The 21563-nt window shown below is 56.4% G+C and overlaps 1 protein-coding gene across 2 annotated transcripts; it reads right to left on the bottom strand.

Moving 5' to 3' along the window:
* Positions 1 to 294: 294 nt before the first annotated feature.
* U2AF2 (U2 small nuclear RNA auxiliary factor 2) lies at positions 295 to 20787 on the bottom strand. 2 transcript variants are annotated; one of them, XM_021931459.2, is made up of 12 exons: positions 19689 to 20787; positions 15517 to 15652; positions 14633 to 14677; positions 14235 to 14338; positions 13720 to 13871; positions 12317 to 12433; positions 11235 to 11373; positions 6757 to 6836; positions 6552 to 6674; positions 6166 to 6264; positions 5662 to 5910; positions 295 to 1067 (listed from the first exon to the last, which is right to left on the bottom strand). In XM_021931459.2, the coding sequence occupies exons 1-12, from the start codon at positions 19735 to 19737 to the stop codon at positions 933 to 935; spliced, it is 1428 nt and encodes a 475-aa protein (XP_021787151.1). In that variant the 5' UTR covers positions 19738 to 20787; the 3' UTR covers positions 295 to 932. The 2 variants fall into 2 exon arrangements, with proteins under 2 accessions (XP_021787151.1, XP_021787152.1); XM_021931460.2 differs by having other exon boundaries at positions 6178 to 6264.
* Between the last annotated feature and the right edge of the window lie 776 nt (positions 20788 to 21563).

Genomic DNA, 21563 nt, shown 5'->3' with positions numbered 1-21563 from the left:
CTGGCTTGGCGGCAACCGCGGAGCTCCTGGCGCACCCACGCCGCGCCCGCCTCGGCCCGCTCGGCCACCCTCCCTCCTGTCGGCGGGGTGGGAGAGCACTCGGGAACCTCACGCCCCCCGGGACTATGCCTGTACCGACCCCGAGGAGCGCACCGCGCAAGCAGGGAAGGCCCCGAGGGTGCCGGCGCCGGCACCAGGGCGTCCCCATCTGGGGCCCACGGTTTGCAAGGGAACCGCCACCCGAGCCCAGAACCGAGGAAGAGGGTCGGACACACTGGACACACAGCCGCTCGATAAAGTAAAATACAACAAAATGTTTAATGAGCAAATTCGTCTTAGCAAATATGAAACTGCCACAGAGAGTAGGAGAGGGGCAGGGGCCACGGGGCTGGGCGCAGGTCGGGGGAGACTAAAGAGGAAAAATCAACTACGTAAGAAACCCAGGAGGGGACCAGAGAGGACCAGAGGCCGAAGGAACAGAGCTGTGGTCCTGGGAAGGGAGAGGGCAGGGCACTGAGGGCCGGACAACAAAATTCAGAATAGTTTGGCCATAAAATATAAACACGCTATGTTCCTACCGTGGGGAAGGGGAGGAGAAAGGGGGTCTAAGGGAGGAGAGGCTGTTTTGGGAGGGGCTGGGGTCCTACCCCGCCCTGCTGTGCACCCTGTCCCCATCCCAACCCCTTCCCTCTGTGTCTGTGTGGGTGCGTGTTGTCTGTGTGGGCTGTGTGCGCACTTCCCCAGTCCCCTCCCTGCCCTAACCCCCCAACCCCCGCCCCCCACCCTTAATTGCTGCCATTCCAGTTGCTGCCGGCTGTCGTGTGTCTGCGGCTGTCACTCCTCTGCCCATCGTCTTCAGAGGGGGATAAGGGGGGGGCGGGAGTGGGGAGAAGCCCCCAGCCAGCCCTGCCCCCACCCTCCCCCAGCCGCCTCTACCAGAAGTCCCGGCGGTGATAAGAGTCGGGGTCACAGTATTTTGTGACAACCACTCTGTTGGCGAACTTGCGGCCCGTCAGGCCCTGCATGGCTTTCTGGCAGTCAAACACAGAGGTGAACTCCACAAAGATCTGTGGGGAAAGGAGAGGCAGGTTTGTGAACAAGGCTCAAGCCTAGCAGCCAGCCAGCCAGCATCCACCCAACCCCGGAACTGAAGGCAGGAAGGGACAGGGAGGAGGGGGCTTCGCCACAGGCGTCAGAAAGGAACCCTTAGTGCAGGTTTGGTGAAGTTTACCCAAACATCCTCCAGGATCAAAAAAAAAAAAAAAAAAGCAAAGACACACCATAGGCATGGAGGAGGAGAAAGAACAGAGAGACACGCTGGCGAGTCAGCAGAGCCATAGAGGGCAGGCCTAGACGAGCTCACCGTGGGGAGGGGTCCCTCGCGCCTCGCGCTAAGTGTCTACTCCACACGAGCCACCATGGTGGGCGCTCCCAGAACCACCCCAACAGCCATGTTCTCCCAACAATAAATGGGCTAAGGGAAGCTCAGAAATTAGGATTCAAACTCAGGTTGACTAAAATTTAAAAACTTGAATCTTGATCTCTTCCAGCTTCTAACCTTACTTAAACCAATTTAGAGGAAAATGGAGGGAGGGAAGAATACAATGAGCCTACAGAACACTGAAAATCCTATACAGCAGATGAACTTATTTCTTTTTTTTTTTTTTTTTGAGACGGAGTCTCTCTGTGTCTCCCAGGCTGGAGTGCAGTGGCGCGATCTGGGCTCACTGCAAGCTCCGCCTCCCGGGTTTACGCCATTCTCCTGCCTCAGCCTCCCAAGTAGCTGGGACTACAGGCGCCCGCCACCACGCCCGGCTAGTTTTTGTATTTTTAGTAGAGACGGGGTTTCACCATGTTAACCAGGATAGTCTCGATCTCCTGACCTCGTGATCCACCCGCCTCCGCCTCCCAAAGTGCTGGGATTTTGAGCCACCGCGCCCGGCCGAACTTATTTCTTCAACAAATAAAAGAGCTTGCAAAAAAAAAAAAGGCGGGGGGAGAGAGGTACAAAGGATAAATTATAGAAACTTTTGTTACCAAATTCAAGGTAGGGACCTTGATTTGGATCCTTACTGAAACAAACTATAAAAAATATTCTTGGCTGGGCACAGTGGCTCACGCCTGTAATCCCAGTACTTTGAGAGGCTGAGGCAGGGGGATCACCTGAGGTCAACAATTCAAGACCAGCCTGGCCAACATGGCAAAACCCCATCTCTACCGAAAATAAAAAAATTAGCCGGGCATGATGGGGGGTGCCTGTCCCAGCTACTACTCTTTAACCCGGGAGATGGAGGATGCAGTGAGCCAAGATTGCGCCACTGCACTCCAGCTTGGGCAACAGAGTGAGACTCCATATCAAAAAAAGAAAAAAAATTCTTGGCTGGGCACGCTGGCTCACGTCTGTAATCCCAGCACTTTGAGAGACCAAGACCAGCGGATCACGAGGTCAGCAGATCGAGACCATCCTGGCTAACACAGTGAAACCCCATCTCTACTGAAAATACAAAAAAAAAAAAAAAAAATTTGTCGGGCGTGGTGGCGGTTGCCTGTAGTCCCAGCTACTCCGGAGGCTGAGGCAGGAGAATGGCATGAACCCAGGAGGCGGAGCTTGCAGTGAGTCAGAGATGGCGCCACTGCACTCCAGCCTGGGCTACAGAGCGAGGCTCCGTCTCAAAAAATAAAATAAAAAAAATTCTTGAGACAGAAAAATTTGAACATGGAATAGGCACTAAAGAATTTTGCTAATCTAATCATGCTATTGTGGTTTTGTTAAAAGAACAATTTTTTAAGGTTATCTGCTTAGAGCAATGGTTGTCAAATGGAGGAGGGGTTGTCCCCAGGGAACACGGAGCAATGTTTGGAGATGCTTTTGGGTGTCTCAAAGCGGGGAGCAGTGCTCCTGCATCTGGTGGGTGGAGGGTGGGGATAAATCTCAATATCCTACAACGCACAGCGCAGGCCCCCCCAGAGAAGTTATCTGACCCAAATGTTAGTTGAGAAATTACAGAAACATACTTAACGATCTGAGATGAAATATCTCTGATATGCTTTAAAATCATCCAGCAAAGAAAAAGGAGGAGGGGGGAGAAATAAGCTGAATATGAAAACTAAGAACGACAAAATATTGGTAACTTGAAGCCAGATGAAGGAACACCAAAATATTAGCACATACACTATGACAAACACTCGTCACTATCACAGCCTCTACTTTCAGGTACATTTGAAAAGACGTAACAAAAAATTTAAGAATAAAACAGGAACACAATGCAGTAATTTCTTTTTTTTCTGAGACCGAGTCTTGCTCTGTCACCCAGGCTGGGAGTGCAGTGGCGCAATCTTGGCTCACTGCAACCTCCGCCTCTCGGGTTCAAGTAATTCTCCTGCCTCAGCCTCCTGAGTAGCTGGGATTACAGGCATGTGCCACCACACCTGGCTAATTTTTGTACTTTTTTTTAGCAGAGACGGGGTTTCACCACATTGGCCAGGCTTGTCTCCAACTCCTGACCTCATGATCCGCCTGTCTCGGCCTCCCAAAGTGCTGGGATTACAGGCGTGAGCCACTGCGCCCGGCCAATGCAATAAATTTAATATGTAAAACAGGTCAGCTGATCCCAAAGACCAGGGTCTCTCCATTCCTTCTCTTCTTCCCACAAATGTTTCCTCAGCCCCTGCTTGAGCCAAGCTCCAGTCCAACACCAGAGAGCAGCCCTGACATACCAGCTCAAGGGACAGGGACTCTGGAGGGCATGGGCAGGAGCTGCAGTGAGAGGAGATGCTGCTGGCCTTCCCCTTGCCCCTTCTCTAAGATGCTCCTTCCACCTCTCCAGCTGCCTCCCCAACCCTGCTCTCCCACTCCGCCATCCCAAGGTCCCAAGCGGGACCCTGACACCTGAGTTCCATCAGCCCTCATGCTGGGAACACAGACCTGTCCAGCTAATTCATCCTCGACATCTCTACTGGGTGTCTCAGAAATCCAAAGCCAGCTAGCCACCCCCTCCCCCGGCTCACCCTCACAACCTGCTTGTCACCCCTGCGTCTCACCTACCGTCCCCACCATCGGAGCTGCTACTGAGCAGCCCATAGGCCTCCCCCGCACACAAACACACCAATCACCAAAGTCTGGACACTTCCTAGGCACAAGTCTCCCTCAAATCCTTCAACTCTCCATCCCCTGCTGCTACTTTAAATCAGATTACCATCTTTCACCCAGTTTATCATGGGACACCTCCCCACCGTTCATCTTCCCAACTGCAGCCATAATCACCTCAAAAGTGCCACCACCACAGCACTGTTTTCTCTTTGAAAAGCCCACCACTCCAGGGGAAAGCCGAGCTGCTTCCACGACGTAAGAAGGCCCCCCTGCCCAATCTGGCCCTGCACAGCCAGCCTTGGTCCTGACAAACCTGGCTGTGGCATCACTTCGGCAGCACCAAACCTGCCAGCCCCCAGCAAAGCCTCCTGTCCACAGCACCCTCTCTGCCCTCCTGCTCATCCACATTCTGCCCTGCAGGGCTAAGCAGGGCAGGCAGAGCCCAGGGAAGCACCTGCTGTGCCTCCGCACCCACCCCTAACCTCACCATGTGGGGCCATTTCCATCTGCCAGGCGTGACCACACTGGAGGCCTCTCAGTATTGCTTCCCTCCCATCTGGCTCAAAATAACCGGTCATTCTAAGACCCATGCAGCCCTCCAAGGCCTGCCACTCAGCCCCGGCCCCACCACCTCGCTCGCTCACCTGCTCACTGCCACCTCTTAACCTTGACCACCCTGAATGAACAGCACACCCAGGAATGCCGCCCCTGCCCCGAATCAACACAGCATGCATGTCCTCTAACAGCTGCATCCCCAGGACCTCTGCTGCACAGCACAGGAGGGACCTCTATTTACTACTGAACCCTCAGCATCATCGTACCAGGCTCTGATGTAGACACTGAGGGTTCAGTAGTGAATAGAGGTCCCTCCAAGCCTGGTACGGTGGGAATTCCATACATACGCCGAACAAGGGGATCAAAGAGCAGGTCACACGCCCTCACCACCACCGTCTCACAAGGCAGACAAGGTGAGTTGGTTACACCTGTCACGGTGCTGGAGGTGACAGGACTTAGTAAGCTCTGAAATCAGACTCCGAGAACCTGAAACCTGCCAGTGTGAGCCACCCCAGCTGTGCCTGTCTCCTCCCACAATGGAGCTCAGGAGCTACTTAGAGGGCTCAGGGTGAGTGCAAACACAGCTTCAGCAGGGTGCCTGACATAGCAGACACCAGCAGGTGTCTTGGGACTGTTCCCAGCACTCTTCCCCACTCCACAGACCAGACAAAACCATTTGCACAAGCAAGGCCATATAAGAAGGGGGAGCAGGGCCAAGTTCTAAAGCAATACAGAGCTGCATTCCCCAACTACTGTCTCGCCTGCAGGCCTCAGACCCCCACAGGGCCACACACCCCTCTGCGTCACCAACATCTCCTATGGCCAGGCCTGAGGGCAGCACTCAGTGACGGCACACACCTATATGCATGCTCAGCGAAGGGAGAGGGAGACTGAGGAGAGGAGAAGGACAGGGAAAAGAGGGAGAAAGGAGGGAAGAGAGGGAGAAGGGAGGAAAGAGAGGACGAGAAGAGGAAGGGGGAGAGGGTGAGAAAGCTCTGAGCCCGGGGCCTCCTGACCTTTCCGCAGCCGGGCACCTCGACACCGTCCACAGGCCGGGGGATCTCGATGGACTTGACAAGCCCGTACTTGCTGCACTCGTCCCGCACGTCCTCCACGATCTCCTCGTACTCCTCGTCGTCCAGCAGCTCCTCCGGCAGCACCATGTTCATGAGGCACAGGACCTCAGTCGGGTGGCCGCCCATCTGCACCTGGGAGCTCATCAGGCCCGGCACTTGCAGGGTCACCGGCGTCTGATTGATGGTGCTCTGTGGGGCCAGGGGAGGCAGGGGCGTCACAGGGGGCCCAGACCCAGTCTCCCTCTGCTCAAGCCTATGCCCCTCAGATGCCCACCCAGGGAAAAGGCCATCTCTTACACTTAAACACCTAAAGCCCCACTCCCCAACACTGCACTGAACGCCCCCCAACTGCCTTCCCATGAAAGCTGGGAGAAAGATCAGAACGCTTGTCCCTAGCCAGCCCTCCCACCCCCGGGTCCCTCGAGCCAATGGAAGATGACGTGCCGGGGGGCTCACCAGCGTGGCATTCTTGGCTCCCACACTCGCCCTCTGGACCAGCAGCTTCTTATCCCCTAGCTGCATACCGTTCAGCCCCGCAATGGCCTGCGTTTGGAGGACGAGGGGTAGGGGGTACGGGAGAGGTGGGGTCAGGGACCAGGAGCCCAACACCTACCCCCAAGCCGGGGCATTGGTGGGGGAAGAGGGGAAGGCAAAGGGGATTAAGAGCCTGGAAAAAGCCAACACCATGGGACAAGGACAAGCCCACACGCAGGGCACTGCCTCAGGTTGGCCGCCTCCCGCCCCGTCCCGAGGAGGGGACACCACGGCTTGGCAACAGACGCAAGGCAGGGAAGGACAGACGCGGCAGCGGCCAGGGGCCAGGGACTCACCTGATCCGTGACGTTGATGTCCACGTACTCACAGAAGGCGTAGCCCTTGGAGAGCCCCGTGGCACTGTCCTTGACCAGGTTGAAGGCCTTGAGGGGCCCAAAGGATGTCAGCAGCTCTTTGACCTGCAGCGGCCGAGAGTCTATCAGGGCTGGGCTGAGGTGGGGCCGGGGGGGGCACGGGACTGGAGGGAGGCACGGAGGTTACCTGGTCATCGTTCAGGTAGTTGGGTAAGCCCCCGATGAACAGCTTGTGGGCAGAGTCAGGGACCACAGTGGACACAACCCCTATGGGCAGAGGAGAGAAGAACTTCAATTCCAGTACCAGGTTATCTTCCCAAACACCTGGACAGCCTACGGCAAGCTCCTCCATCGCCAAAAATAACACTTCCTGCCTGATCTGACGAGGGAGGGGCCGCCACATGCCCATCCCACCCCAGCCTGATTTGACGAGGGAGGGTCCTGGGCAGTGGCACAGAGGCTCCCTGGGGAGAACGCACCTTGTCTCCCAAATCTGCCCAGCCTCAAGGGAACCTCAAACTAGAACATCCTCCAGAACGCTCCGAAGGCACAAAGTTCACACCCACATCTGCCACCTGCTGCTGTGGAATGCTGGCAGCTCACCTGGGCTCGGGACCTACTGCTGAGTCCCAACACACTCCACCCCTTCTCTGACAGCCACCCAGGCAAGGCTCCCATTAAAGCTTATCCCCGGCCGGGCATGGGGGGCTCACGCCTATAATCTCAGCACTCTGGGAGGCCAAGGCAGGTGGATCATAAGGTCAAGAGATAAGACCATCCTGGCCAACATGGTGAAACCCCACCTCTACTAGAAATACAAAAATTACCTGGGCGTAGTGGTGGGACCCTGTAATCCCAGCTACTCGGGAGGCTGAGGCAGGAGAATCGCTTGAACCCAGGAGGCGGAGGCTGCAGTGAGCTGAGATCACTCCACTGCACTCCAGCCTGGGCAACAGAGCAAGACTCCATCTCAAAAAAAAAAAAAAAAAAAAGCTCAGTTCCTCCCTTCACACCCTGCCAGAACAGGTGCCACTGCAGGGGCGCCCCTGCCCTCACGGGTGGCAAGGCACAATGAGGAGCTGAGGCTGCTCAGCAAGTCTCAGAGCAGCATCCGCAGCATTAGCCGCTCTGATCTCACTGGGAACTCGGGGCTGACTGTGGGATGCAGGATCCAATGTCTTCGAGGGCTGATACCAGGGTGGGGGCTTATCAGCTGAATTGATTGGCCCTTGATCCTGCCCTATCCACTGAACTCTGGACTCACAGACAAGTGCCTGCTGGTGGGATGATTCACAGGCTCTGCCAATGTATCCTGACGCCATCCTGTCAGATACCAGCTATGCCAGGACCCGGTAACCAACCAGCCTGACTCCCAAGTTCAAAGCCTAGGCCATGTGGCCTCCCCTTCCTCTGCAGCCCCCACACCAGGTGTGAGTGGCCCCATCTCACCTCCATCCTGATGCTGGAAAGGAACAGGTAAGACAAGACATGGGAAGGACCCTCAGAAGCTGAGCCGCTGTGCCCATGGGAAGAGGGAGACGCCCCCACGCACCCTCTCCTACCTGCTCAAGCCCCTTCAGCCCATGATGATGCCGCCCCCAGAGAACTGGAAGCACCAACCCAGCCGGCTCCAAACACCAGACTGGGGCCACGAAGACCCCAGGAGACCGGTCTCCTATGCTACAGGGACAAGTAGCAGCAGCCCGGGAGCAGGAACACACACCAAGCACTCACCCCAAGGGCCAGGCATCCTGTCAGACTTTCAAGTCTCCTACTGCAATGCTGTTACAGCACAGAAGGCAGTAACTGAGGCACAGAGCACAGCCACAGAGGCAGGAAAAAGACAGCCTCCAGAGCCCACACTCAGCTGTGACTCTCCACAGGCAGCACGGCAGGCTGCAGGCTGTGCCTGGGTCACACTGGAAGCTCGGCCTCGAGCCCGGGCTCTACACGTCTCACTTGAGCAACACAGGGCCAAGGGTGCAAGAGCTGGGCTCTCTGGGTACATGGCTCCTTGAGTTCAAGTCATGTTTGTACCGTATGAGGCTCCAAGGGCCTCAGTGTCTTCATCTGTAGAATGGGAAGAATACTGGCGCCTGTCGTGTGAGCCACGTGCGTGAGAACAGCTCGGGCCAAGTGCTGATTCAATAGAGGACGTGAAAACAGGCATGGCCGTCACCGTGGCCCGGGCATCTGTGAGACTCAATGCCCACAACAGGGCTAGCCCAGCCCACACACACTCTGTGAGCACTGTCAGTGGGGTCAGCCGCTGTTACATGACAACTACTTCAAAGGAATCTTCTCGGAGCCTCGAGTTCCTACACTCATCACTGAGGAGGACGAGCCCTACTTGGCAGGGATGTTGCAAGAGTCGGGCGGGGAAACAGGGCCCCATACCTCTTCAGCGGCTGCATCTATCAAGCATCACACCTGGAGCAAAGGTGGTATGGGGAAGACCCAGCAGGGATTCCCACTGTCCTGAAGCTCTTTCTCATCTGTAAGATGGAGGAATGTCCCCTCCCATGATGACCAGGCCATCTCGGCCCAGGGGATGCCTGAAAGAAGCTCGGCAGCCACTGCTATCACTGGGTCGCCCTCAGTTCAGCCCCTGCCAGAGCACCCCATCACCTGCAGAAGAGTCAAGCCCCTCAGCCTGGTAAGAGAAACAACCTTAGATCCATAACCCACCGTTCCTATTCCCCAAGGCCCACCATGTCCCTACCCTGGAAGCAGGCACTGCACGACGAGGCCAGCTGTGCCGCAACCAATCTTTACTTAAAAAAACAGGGCCGGGCGCGGTGGCTCACGCCTGTAATCCCAACACTTTGGGAGGCTGAGGCAGGTGGATCACAAAGTCAGGAGTTCAAGACCAGCCTAGCCAACATGGTGAAACCCTGTCTCTACTAAAAACACAAAAAATTAGCAGGCATGGTGGTACATGCCTATAATCCCAGCTACTCGGGAGGCTGAGGCAGGAGAATCGCTTGAACCTGGAAGGCAGAGGTTGCAGTGAGCTGAGATCGTACCATTGCACTCCCGCCAGGGCAACAGAGCAAGACTCCGTCTCAAAACAAACAAACAAACAAACAGGCAGTGGGTCAGAGTTGGCCTCTCAATCATAACTTGCCAATCCCTGTATCGTAGGAATGTCATCCGTGGAGTGCACTTAGGACGGTGCCTGACACACAGTAAGCACCAGCAAGTGGCGGGCCACTCACAGGATTTAAAATGAATGAAAACACAGTGGATTCACCAAGAAGAGACGTGGGGAAGAGATTCTGTAGCTTGATCGGGGAAACGCACCCATACGTAAAAAGTCCATTCAGATTGGAGCATGTCAACATACACCACAGGCTCTAAAAGGTTAGCTGAATTTACCAAAACTCATGGTGGAAAAGCACTGGGCTGAGGGCCGTGGCTCCTGCCTGTAATACCAACACTTTGGGAGGCTGAGGTGAGTGGATCACCTGAAGTCAGGCGTTCGAGACCAACCTGACCAACATGGTGAAACCCCACCTCTACTGAGAGTACAAAAATTAGCTGAGCATGGTGGCAGGTGCCTGTAATCCCAGCTACTCGGGAGGCTGAGGCAGGAGAATTGCTTGAACCCTGGAGGCGGAGCCTGCACTGAGACGAGATGGTGCCACTGCACTCCAGCCTGGGCAACAGAGTGAGACTCCGTCTCAAAAAATAACAGCAACAACAACAAGAAAAGCACTGGAGGCCAGTGAGGGACCCAGCCCAAGTTCTGCCTGACACAGACGTGCCTCCATCTGGGGCTCCACATTGCCTCCCTGAAGAGCTGACTCGGTTTCTAAAGGGCTCCTCCAACAGTGAGTACTGGTCAGCAGAACCCCACCTCCTCCACGTCCCAGGAGACACGGCCACACCCTGACAGGGCATCAGACAAACCCTCACTCAAATCCATTCATCAACTACAAGGGTCAGCAAACTCTAGCCTGCGGGCTGACAGGGTCCATCACCTGGTTCTGTACATCCTGCAAGCTTTCTAAAGGGAGACCATCCTGGGGCCTGTGAATAGCACGGGAAAGCCCAATCTCAGCAGCCATGCGTGTTGAGGTGTGCCGGCACACAGCCAGGCCCATGCACGCAGACACCGTCTGGCTGCCTTCACACAGTGAGATGGTCTGCCAACCCCTGATTTGCTGTTACCTACCAATTAGAGACGATATTAAACACAGCTATGGGGAACGGCCCAGAACACAAGATTCAAGGCAAACATGGGAAACAAAAAACGAGTGAACACCCAGGTGCCAGACCCCACAGCAGGAACTTTGCTGCCAACTGTTGATGCATGCCAGCCCCGACGGGCACAGACCGAGCCCTCCAAGGTCCCAGAGCAGGCACGAGGTCCCGACCACAAGCCCCTCACTTCCCCCAGCACCTTTGGTCTGATCCTGGCTCTGCCACGTACAAGCTGTGTGTCCCCAAGCAGGTCACAGCTCCCTCTCCCAGCCCTAGGCACTTTCTCTAACAGCAGGAGAGCACCCCACTCACACAGACTGAGGGGAAGCAAGGAAAAGGCACCTATGGTCCACAGTACTTACACGACTTCCTAAGCCACTCCAGCTGGGCTGAAGGGAAGGACGGGCCATGGGAACAGGACTGGGGAGGAAGACGACCCTTAATGGATCCCCCACTCACCAGGCACATAGACGGAGGGGTTCTCTGACATGCCAGGAAGCGGCTGGTAGTCATGAGGCCTGCGGATCTTTAGTGACTGGCCCTGGAAGATGATGCCGTCAAAGGCCATGGCCTGGGTAGTCTCGTCCACTGAGCGGAACTGAATGAAAGAGAAAGGTGTGGTGAGGGTGGCGGCCAGAGACTGATACAGGCCCTAGTGTTCCAGGATTGGGATTTCCTCTTTCCTTTCACTCATATGAACAAATATGACATGCCGGGCCCCAGGCTGGACACTGGGAGGACAACAGACACGCATGTCCCTGCTGCCAGGAGCTCACACTCGACCGTGAAAAACACCAGGCACCCAACACCAACACAGAGGCAAACACACAATTGCAGGCTGTGACGATGCAGAAGAGGGACAAAATGCTGAAAAAGGATGTCACGGGGAAGCTTAGTTGAATGGGGAGATGACAGCACTGGAGTATTTCTGGTGAGGGGACATTTCAGCCCACATCCGGAGCAGCGCAACGGAAAGTGGACTGCAGTGAGGCAAGTACAAAGTGAGAGGGAGTGCTCAGAAACCTCTAGAGCAAGCCAACACTGCCAATGCCTTCACAGTACTTCACCAGTTATCAGTCCAAGAGTCGAAAATCAAAAACCAAGGCCCTTTCCCAACGGTTGAGAAACACTGACACAGAAGACTAGTTAGGAACATCAGTTAGCTGGAGTAACGGAAAACTAGTTAGGAACATCAGTTAGCTGGGGTAAAGAACTCTAGCCAAGCACGCAGGAGCATGGTACATTCTGGGAAGGTCAGCATGGCCAGAGCGCAGAGGACTGGGCCGGAACGGTCTGGAAAAGGCCAAAAAGGTCGGCAGAGGCCAAACAGGCCTCTCGGGTCACACAGAAAGCAAAGGTAAGGCAGAAAGTAGAATCAGATCTGCAGAGCTATTACAGGGCTCACTTCAGCGACCAGGTGGAGAATGGGCTGCAGAGGGCCCAGTGGAAACAGCGCAGGGCAGCTCCACACACCTGCAGCCTGGGGGATGGGCCCTCACATCACACACGTTTCCTTGACCCCACGCACTCCCCCAGCTCACCTCCAAAAAGGCAAAATTCTTGTCCTGGTTAATCTGCACAGCCAACACCGGGTTGCCAGGGGCCTGGGTCAGCCCCCCCAGGCGCATCTGGGCATTGAAGAAATCCATCATGGCCTCCTGCAGAGGGAATAGGAGACAAGGGGGGGGCGGGGGAAGGGAGGTGGAGAGAGGAGGGGAAGGGTGAGAGAGGGAGACACAGAGGGGTTTGGGGGTAAGGGGAGAGGGATGAGGGGAGGGAGGAGGGGGGGAAGGAACAGTGGAATATGGGTGGGGGTATAGAAGTCAATAGTAGGAACAGAAGCAAGAGAGAAAATGGGGAGGAAGCAGTAGCAAGAAGACGGCCAAGGGCAGGCGATGGACAGGCATTGGGGGACAGCCACAGGAGCCCCAAAAAATCAGGGGAAAGGAGAAGATTGTTCAAGAAAAGGCAGAGAGAATGGTGACAACACAAAATGAAGAAAAACATGAAACAGAGAAGATGAAGAGACAGGGCACACAGGGAAGGGACACCCGGTGGAGACAGAGAGAAAAGTGGCAGGAAAGTAGAAAGGAAGCGGCAGGCAGGGGCAGAGACGAGCAAAGGACAGAAAAGGAAAGCAGGACAGAGACGAGCGAGGAGGACGAGGTCAAGAGTGCAGGGGTGGGAGAGGAGGAGTGTAGGGAGGAGGGGCAGGGACGGGAGGGGAGGAGAAAAGAGTGATGTGGAGGAATCTGGCCCTGGAGTCCGGGGGCTGGTTTATCAAATGTAGCAAAGTGCAGGTTGAGAAAGTCAGAATGGACCTTACTTGCCTTCGACGATGGTAGCAAACTTTTTGTTGCTACGAGGGATCTCAGCCCCACAATATTTCACTTTAAAGAGAAATGGAAACAACTCTTTGATCTCGGGATTCTCAGGGGGTGCCACAGGAAGGGGTTGGGGAGAGGGGAGAGGGAAAAGGAGTGGTGGGGAAGGGGGAGGTCAGGGGCGATCAAAAATAAAAGAACAGCGACCATGGGAGGGACGTGGGGGAGAGGATGGGGGACAGGCGGCAGAGAAGGAGAGGCGTGTCAGAAAAAAACTGAGGGGCAGCGTGCGTCTGTGTGTGTGTGTGTGTGTCCAAGTCTCCCTCTCTGTCTCTCTCCGACACGTAGGTACAACACGTGGGTACATTATGTGTGTGCTTGATCCCTGGGTTGCTGGAGGAGGTTGGGGGGAGGGGAGACGGGAGAGGGAAGAGGAGGGAGGGAGGGCCACCCCCAGCCCGGCCCCTGGCTGGCTCAACTCCATCGGTCCGTCTGGGAGGGGGCCGGGGGGGCTTGCAGGAGCAGAGTCTGACCCGTGCAGGTTGGGGAAAGGGAATGGAGGGAAGGGGAGGAATGGGGTAGGGGACAAGGGAGAGGGGAGGGCAGGGGGAGGGCAGTACCTCAGTGATGCCAAAGGGGATGTTGCCCACGTAGAGGCGCCGGGCTTGTCTAGTCATCTGGCTCCCAACCACAGGCACCGGCGTTGGGGTCACAGCCAGACCGTCAGGGGTCATGGTGGGGAGAAGAGCAGTGGCTGGAATCTGACCCGCAGCTTCAAAGGGGGTAAAAGCAGGATAAAACCCCATCAGGGGAGTGTTCAGTGACCTCCCCCCACCACACGCTGGGAGTTCCCCTCCTCGGCAAAAAGCTCCTACAGGCTCTCGGCCCTAGCACCTTCCAGAATCCTCTTTCCACCTCGGGACCCCTACCCTGTAACTGCTACTCCTAAGAAGCCTCAGTTCCTAATGGCGTCCAGAGGGAGGCCTCAAAAGCACAGAGACCAGACCTCCCAGGGGTGTGCAACCCTCCACCTGTGTCCTCGACCCCCTCCACGCACACACGCAGGGGAATGACTGACGGAGAATCCCAGCCCCTGCACCCTCTCGCTCTGGGAGCAGCCCGGCCAGGGGCCTACCTTGCATGGCCTTGTACTGCATTGGGGTGATGTGCTCAAAGCCCGGAGGTGGCACGTCCCAGTATTTACGGACCTTCTTCTTCTTCTCATGGCGGGGGGAACGACTGGGGGAGGTGGGAGGGGAGAGCGGGGCAGGGCAACCTCAGTCTGACTAACAGGGGGCCTGCGAGCCCCCTCCCAGGCACCCTTTCACCCTCCCCCCAACCATGTAAGCTCCACTCTCTCCAGGGAAGGAGAGGGTCTGGGGCAGGGCCTGGGGGAGGGGTGCTGGTTTCAAGGTAAGTGGACTCTTCCCAGTGCTTGGGCCAGGGCTGGAAACGGGCGGGACAGGGTGCACGGGCGTGAGGAAGGTGAAGGGAGTGGACATCAGGGAGGAAGGGGCAGGAAGAGAAGCTCACATCAGTCCACCGTGCTCCTCTTTAGCGCCTCTGGTCAAAGGTTTGCTGGGGGGTGGGAGGGAAAGGTATGGGGAGGGGTGACTGGGGACCCTCAGTCTTCCCCACATGCCACACCCCCCCCAAGGGCACTGAGCCCCAGGGCGGGAGCAGGGCCGAGGTGAACAAGCAGCAAGCAGGCCCCCCTCGGCCCTGCTATTTCCCCCCAAACACTCCCAACCCCCAGGAAAGAGGAAGTGAGGAAAGGAGAAAGGGGCCAGGGGCCAGGGGCCAGGAAGGACCGGTCTCTAGCTGGAGAAACTGAGCTGGGAGGTGGCAGGAGGACTTCCGCCTATCCTGCCCTTCCTCACCTAAGGGGGCAGAGAACAGAGAGGGAAGCCTAGAAGGGAAGAGGCGGTGGAAACCGACACCCCTGGGCCAGAAAGTAAGCCCAGGCTGTGGATACTGCCTCGGTCCCAAGAGCTCCCTTCTCCTGGGAGGCAGGGAAGAAAGAAACTGGAGGCAGAGACCAACCCCCTCGAAGAGAGTCCCACAGAGAGCCACAGAGAGTCGAAAAGAAGGAACAGGCCCTCAGAGTCAGAGACAGAGAACAGCCCCTTGTGAAGGAAAACACAGAATCAATTCCCAGGCTCCAGATAAAGAACCTACTGCCCCCAGCAACCCACCAGCAACCACCAAGAGAAAATGAAAGAAACCCCAGAAAGAGGGGAAAAAAATCGGAATTCGAGACAGACCAAGCAGTAGATCCCTCCCCCAGATGCACACGAAGAACAAACGAGTCACACAGGGCCCGGGCCCAGACAGACACGCACAGGCCACCCACAGGACGGCCAACACCAACCCCCCGACTCCCAGGCTGGCCCAGGAGGATCCCTGAGCCCTAGTACCTTCGTCGCCGCCTGTCCCGGGAGGCGCTCCGCTGGTCCCGGTTGCGCCGGTCACGGCTCCGGCTCCGGCGTTTGCGGTCCCGGCTTCGAGAGCGGCTGTGGCTGCGCTTCCTATGCCGGTTCTCCTTGTCCCGCTCTGGGCAAGGGTGAGAGGAAGGGCAAGGGATGAGCGGAGTAAGGCTGCGGGCCCAGCCCACCCTGCGCGCTGGTGGCTATGTCCCCAGCCCCAGGGAGGCCACCCCCAAAGGGAAGGGATCCAATGGAGGAAGGGAATTAACAGGCCTCCTGGGTCCACAAGCGAGTCCAGGGACCACGAGGGGACCAGGGGGACGGGGCCTGGAAATGCCCCCGGGGTGTGAGATACCTGAGGATGCTCAGGAGGAGCTGGGAGCCAGAGAAGACAGAGGAGGCTGGCTCCTGGTCCCCTCGAGGGCTGAGGGGCCTGACCCCAGGGTCGTCCCTGAGAGGGGCAGGGCTAGAGGCTGGGGAATCAAGAGACCCAATGATGTTTTCCTGAAGGGACCCAGCGACCCCTCAGGAAAGACCTCTGCAACCAGCTGGCACCCACAGCCCCACCATCAGGCCTGGGGGTCAGGGGCCAGGCAGGATCTGATATTCCCAGGAAGCAGGGAAACTCAGCCCATCCCTTCCCAAGCCAGTGAATAATGCAGAAGCAAGCACCCTTCCCCGGGGGAAGGGAAGGGCCTCAGAGAATCCGCAGACTGAGGGGGAAAGAGGCCCTCCTCTGCTTCAGCAGGACAGGGGAGGAGCTTGCCCCATCCAGACTTGAATCCCAAACCACTTGATTCTCCCCGCCTCACTCCCTTCAAAGCCAAGTACTGGAGAGGCTGTACTGCAGGGTAGGGGCATGCACCTCTGCCAGCCTCCAGCCGGCTCCCTCAACCCTATATTTGCCTGACGTAGCCACTAGAAACAGAGCCTCGCTGGTAAAACCACAGAGACCTCTGCTCTCACCAGACCCTTCAACCCCTGAAGAAGGACGACCGGCCCTTTAAGATGGAGAATAAAGCCTGAGCATTGGGGGTGTTCGTGAGCACCGCCACACCATTTCCTTAATTCAAAGACACCCAGATTTCTCAACTAGCCACGAAGCACACACACAAAAAAGATGCACACGTTAAGGTGCTCATGTATGTTAACACGCATCTCCTGGAGTGACCATCCCTGGGGACAAGAGGAGGAAAAGGCACTGAGGGAGGATGTTAAACTTTAGCCTCACCCACAGTGTTTTGTCTTATGTTTTTGTGATGCAATTTGAATGTTTGGGAAAGCATCACAATTCCAAAACCACCAACACTCAGAAAAATATGCACCCAGAAGGGAAAACAACAGAAACAAACACTGAGATGCTTCTGCACTAAATAGTTTTGTTTGTTCTTAATCCTCACTGCTGCTTCGGAAAAACACTGCGGGGGGCTGACCTAATGGGCAGAAAACTAAGGTTCAGAGAGATCACAGTTGCCCAAGGCCAGACAGCTAGGAAATGGTGATACCAGAACGTAAACACTCAAACATCAGTGAGTTAAGCACCAGGTCATACTCTTGAATGTGGATCCGGCAGAACACTCAAGTCTGGCTAGAACCACTAATGACAATATAATTGTCCCCTCGAAGGCCAAAAACCCCAAAATCAAAAACTGAAATTGGGAGGAACAATCGGCAGGACAGGCCAGCAGTGCAGAGCAGCAGGGTAAGCACGCAGGCACGGCACTGGGCACAACTCCACGCCTGTAAGATGGACAGGCTGTGAGCCCCAAGAGCCCTTCCTGCTGCTAAGGCTCTGAAACAGGCAAGCAGGCAGAGAGGAAGCCACGCAGAGAAAGCAATGACACCCGTTGGGTGCCTGGGACACAGACAAGGAAATTCCCTATCGACACAGGTAGCAGAGGAAGGGACTGAAGCAGAAGCCGACAGGTACAGAGGCTGATCCGTCCTCCACAAAGACCCACAGGCAGAGTGACACGTGGGCAGAGCTTCCCCTATGACAAGAACCCTCTCCCACACACTGATGCTGGACAGGTAAAAACCAAGAGAGCTTCATTTGCTCAAAACACTGTATTGTGGTCATCTTATGGGAGCAGCTCCGGCAACCCAGGAGCCGTGCCAGGTCTCAGGGAGGGCCCTATCAGCACCAAGGGGGAAACCCCGGGAGAACCAGTGAAGCACCATCTGAGAGCCTCAAAGAACGGCCCGATCAGCTCCACTTGGTGGCCCAGCAGAGTGGAACTTGGCCTTGCAGCCAGCCAGAGCTCCGAATCAGTACCTGCTTTTCTGCTTACCAACAAAAACCATGCAAAAACAACTGAACCTTTAAGACTTGGTGTTTTCTCTGTAAACGAGGATCACATCTACACTCAGGTGTTGTGTGACAGAATGACATTTGGAAAGCACCTTTTCCTGCCCTTTCCCAACTGTGACACAATCTCTGTGAGTGGAAGACCCTCCTCTTTAAGCATGGAATTTTATAATTGCAAATATCGCTTACTGCACACCTAGTGTACACCAAGCCACATGCCACATGCCACACACTTTACGTTACCCCATTTAATCTCAGCTCTGCCTCTGACTAGCTGAGCCCTGAGAAAGTTTTTAACTTTTCTGAGCCCTCAGTTTCCTCCCCAGTAGAGGTGGAAATCATTTTGACCTCACAGGGCTGTTACAAGGATCCCCTAAATAAAATCACGCTAAGAGTTTAGCGAAGAGCCTGGCACACATGAGCGCTCAGAGTTTAACTACACCTATCGTTACTATAATCCTTACTAATCTTCTCAAAACCGAGTGAGAAGAAAATAATAATCGGTTTACAAATAGGAAAAAAAAAGAGAGACAAACGTATTAAAAGTAGTTACTAACCAACAAAGCAAGTATCTAAACCCCTGATGTGCTCAACTCCAAAGCCTATGCTCTTGAACAGTCCATCACCTAAGACCGAGTCAGACCCTCAGTAAACGTTATTTCTTCCCCAGGGCACTGTTTCCTAATACAGCCCCTGGGTTCAAAGGAAAATTCCTTAGCCCTCATTTCGTCCTCCGAACGACCTAGGATCATGGGCAGCTGAAGCCTCAAAAGAAATGAAACAAGTCCCCAACCTTCCCTAGTCCTGTGTTTCTTTACTCTCAAACTGAAACATGGAACAACTCTCCCACTTCTAATATTCTGGGAATCCCTAAGATCAGCAGGGCCCCACGCTTTTTGTTCTCACCCATCACAATTCTCGATACCCTGAAAGGAACCTGCCTCCCACCTTCCCCGTTAAGTGAAGAGTTTAGCGCAGTGGGCCAGATCCCTCTTCCTCCCTCAGAACCTGTTTCCTTATCTCTACATCGAGATCTGAGGCTGAGTATTATTAGGTGCCCCGAGTTTCGGATCGTACATGATTTGAGGTTTGTCTCAAACACTCCATATCGCGATTCTCGGGACCGCCAAAAGTTCCGCATATGCAGGATGTGTGCGTGCCGACACTCAAAGAAGGCAGATGCTTCAGGGAACGTGCGCCCAACACGTTAATATGAAGCGCCCCACTACCAACAGACGGGGCAGAAACCACCTGGCAGGAGAGGTCGCAGCAAATCAGCAAAAACGAAAAGGGGTATGAGACGGGCTCGTGGCCTCCAAGAGTCCCCCGAAACAGCTCTGTCCTCATCCACGTGAAGGAGGGAAAGGGGGGCCCCCCCGAGTCCTCACAACCGCCATTTTGGAAACAAAGGGGGCGTGGAGACGCGGCCGTGGGCCCGACCGGAAGCGGAAGTGCCAAGGCAGCGGGAGAAAAAGAACGGATTACGGGGCCTAACATAATCTCCTTTTCAGAGAATACAAAAAGATTTTAAAAAACAAAAGTTCACGTCGAGGCACCTGGCGCACTCGCGCCGCGTCCCCCGAGCCACCTCCGGCAGGACCACGTGGGGCACGGGGACAGCCGCCGTGCGCATGCGTCAAGGGCCCGCGCCCCGCCGCCCCCTTCCCTTCGCCTAGCGCGCGGCCGAACGCTGGGGATGTCACGTGAACGAGGCGCGCGCCACGGAACCGGGGTTGGGGGGGGGGGGGCGCACGGCCGTGAGAGGTGGGGGGAAGCGAGGGAGAAAATGGCGGGGGGGCAAAGAGCGACGCGAGGAGCCGCCCACACCTCCGCCCCGCGACCCCGGCGCCCTCACCTTGTTTATTCTCGTTGAGCTGCCGCTCGAACTCGTCGAAGTCCGACATGCTGAGGCGGCCGCGTAGGGCCCTGTGCAGCTCTCGCCTCGCCTTGCCGCCCGCTCCGGCCGCTTCGGCTACTTCCGCCGCTGGCTTCGGCTACTTCCGGCCGCCGCCGGCGCTTCACCACCTCCTACCTAATCAAGCCTCCGGCAGCCCTCCCCGCCCGCCCGGGCTCCGCCCCCTCACCCGCCCGCCCGCCCGTGAGCTTGCCCCTCCCCCCGAGCCTGGCTCCGAAGCGCGTCGGCTATTTCCGGACACTGGACGAAGGAGACGCAGATGGCAGCTGCGACTGCTTCCGAAAACACCCGAAGGTAGGGTTTCGCCGACTTCCCAGGTTTCCGTAACTTTTCCAAAATTATCTCCTCAACGTTCGGAGGTTTCCGTGTGTCCTCGTGTTCCACTGCGCCCAGCCCCCTCTGCGAGTTCGGGTTCTTCCGACAATTCAATCCGTCCCAGTCTTTGGCTGCTTCCACGGATTTCCTCCGATCTTCTCCGCCGGCCCTGTCCAAGCAATCGGCGACTTCCGACAATCCTAACCGTCCCGGCCTTCGGCTCTTTCCGGAGATTTCCGGAGCGCGCCCTCGGGCCCCTCCTGGGATTAAGCTCGAGTCCAAGTTTCGGCTCTTTCCGGAGATGCCACTTGCTCACTCCGCAGATCAGAGAACTTCGGCTCCTTCCGCCACCGCTTCGTGAAGGCCTCACTCTCCGGGGACAGCTTCGGCTTTTTTCGTGGTTGCTTCGGCTCCTTCCGGCTTCGGGAACGGAAAAGGGAGGGAGGACGGAGGCGAGGTGGGTCAGGGGAAGGGATACAGAGAAGGAGACGAGGTCCCGGTTCTCAGCACCTGGCTCTCCGGGTGGGGAAAGTGAAAGAAAAAAAGGACCGGCCTCGCGGAGGGCCTGAGAAGGTTGCGCGAGACAAAAGCAGCAAGAGGGGTGAACGGTGCGCGCGACCGCTGCGGAGGTTGCCGGCGCGGCTTTTTGCGCCTGCGCAGGGTGGAAGCGGCGGGTGAGGGGGAAACAGGCTTCTGCGCCTGCGTAAGTGTCTCTGTGGCGCCCTCTCCCACTGCTCCGGTGAAGGGGGTTGCGGGGACCAGGTTTCAGTCCCCGTTGCGCGTGCGCGAGATTTTCCCTTCCTAGAGTGAAAGTGCTTAATCCCCAACGGTTAAATCCGGCCACCCTCTTGGTTGTCTTGGCAACCGCATCAACGCGCTCCGGCCCCTCCCGTCGCGCAGGCGCAACAGATGGATGATCGCGCATTCCTTCCGGGAGACAGATGATCTGGCGTTACTGCCCCCTGGCGGCCAGACGGAAGAATCCCCCAGACTTGGCCTGGCCGCTGGGTGGCCTCCCCTGCTCGAGGTCATCGAGTCCCGCCTCTCGCGCCACTCACTGGTCCGGGTAGCCCAGCGGGTAGCGTTTACGCTTCTTTTTACTTTTTTTTTTTTTTTTTGCGACGGAGACTCTATCGCCCAGGCTAGAGTGCAGTGGCCAGATCTCGGCTCACTGGAACCTCCGCCTGCTGGGTTCAAGCGATTTTCCTGCCTCAGCCTCCCGAGTAGCTGGGACACCTGGCTAATTTTTTGTATTTTTAGTAGAGATAGGGTTTCACTGTGTTAGCCAGGACGGTCTCGATCTCCTGAACTCGTGATCCGCCTGCCTCGGCCTCCCAAAGCGCTGGGATTACAGGCGTGAGCCACCGCACCCGGCTGTGTCCGCGATGCTTTTCCAGAGCTCTGCCCCCGAGTTTTCAGGGGCACAGCTGTTTCTCCGTCTCTGCCTCCGGGGGGCTAATTACACCCTGTCCTACCCGGCCTCCCGCCTGACCGCCCACC

This window comes from Papio anubis, chromosome 20, assembly GCF_008728515.1.
Source record: "Papio anubis isolate 15944 chromosome 20, Panubis1.0, whole genome shotgun sequence".
Taxonomy (NCBI): Eukaryota; Metazoa; Chordata; class Mammalia; order Primates; family Cercopithecidae; genus Papio; species Papio anubis.
Note: the sequence above shows the minus strand (reverse complement) of the source record. Positions and strands in the feature narration are given on the sequence as shown.

Bases quoted from the DNA above. Each gene is read 5' to 3' on its own strand.
- U2AF2 (XM_021931459.2), bottom strand. From the start codon at position 19,737: ATGTCGGACTTCGACGAGTTCGAGCGGCAGCTCAACGAGAATAAACAA. The intron at 14,339-14,632 runs GTGAGCTTCTCT...CACCTCCCCCAG, and splicing joins GAGGAGCACGGTGGACTGAT to TCGTTCCCCCCGCCATGAGA. The intron at 6,265-6,551 runs GTGAGTCCCTGG...CTCCAAACGCAG, and splicing joins ACATCAACGTCACGGATCAG to GCCATTGCGGGGCTGAACGG.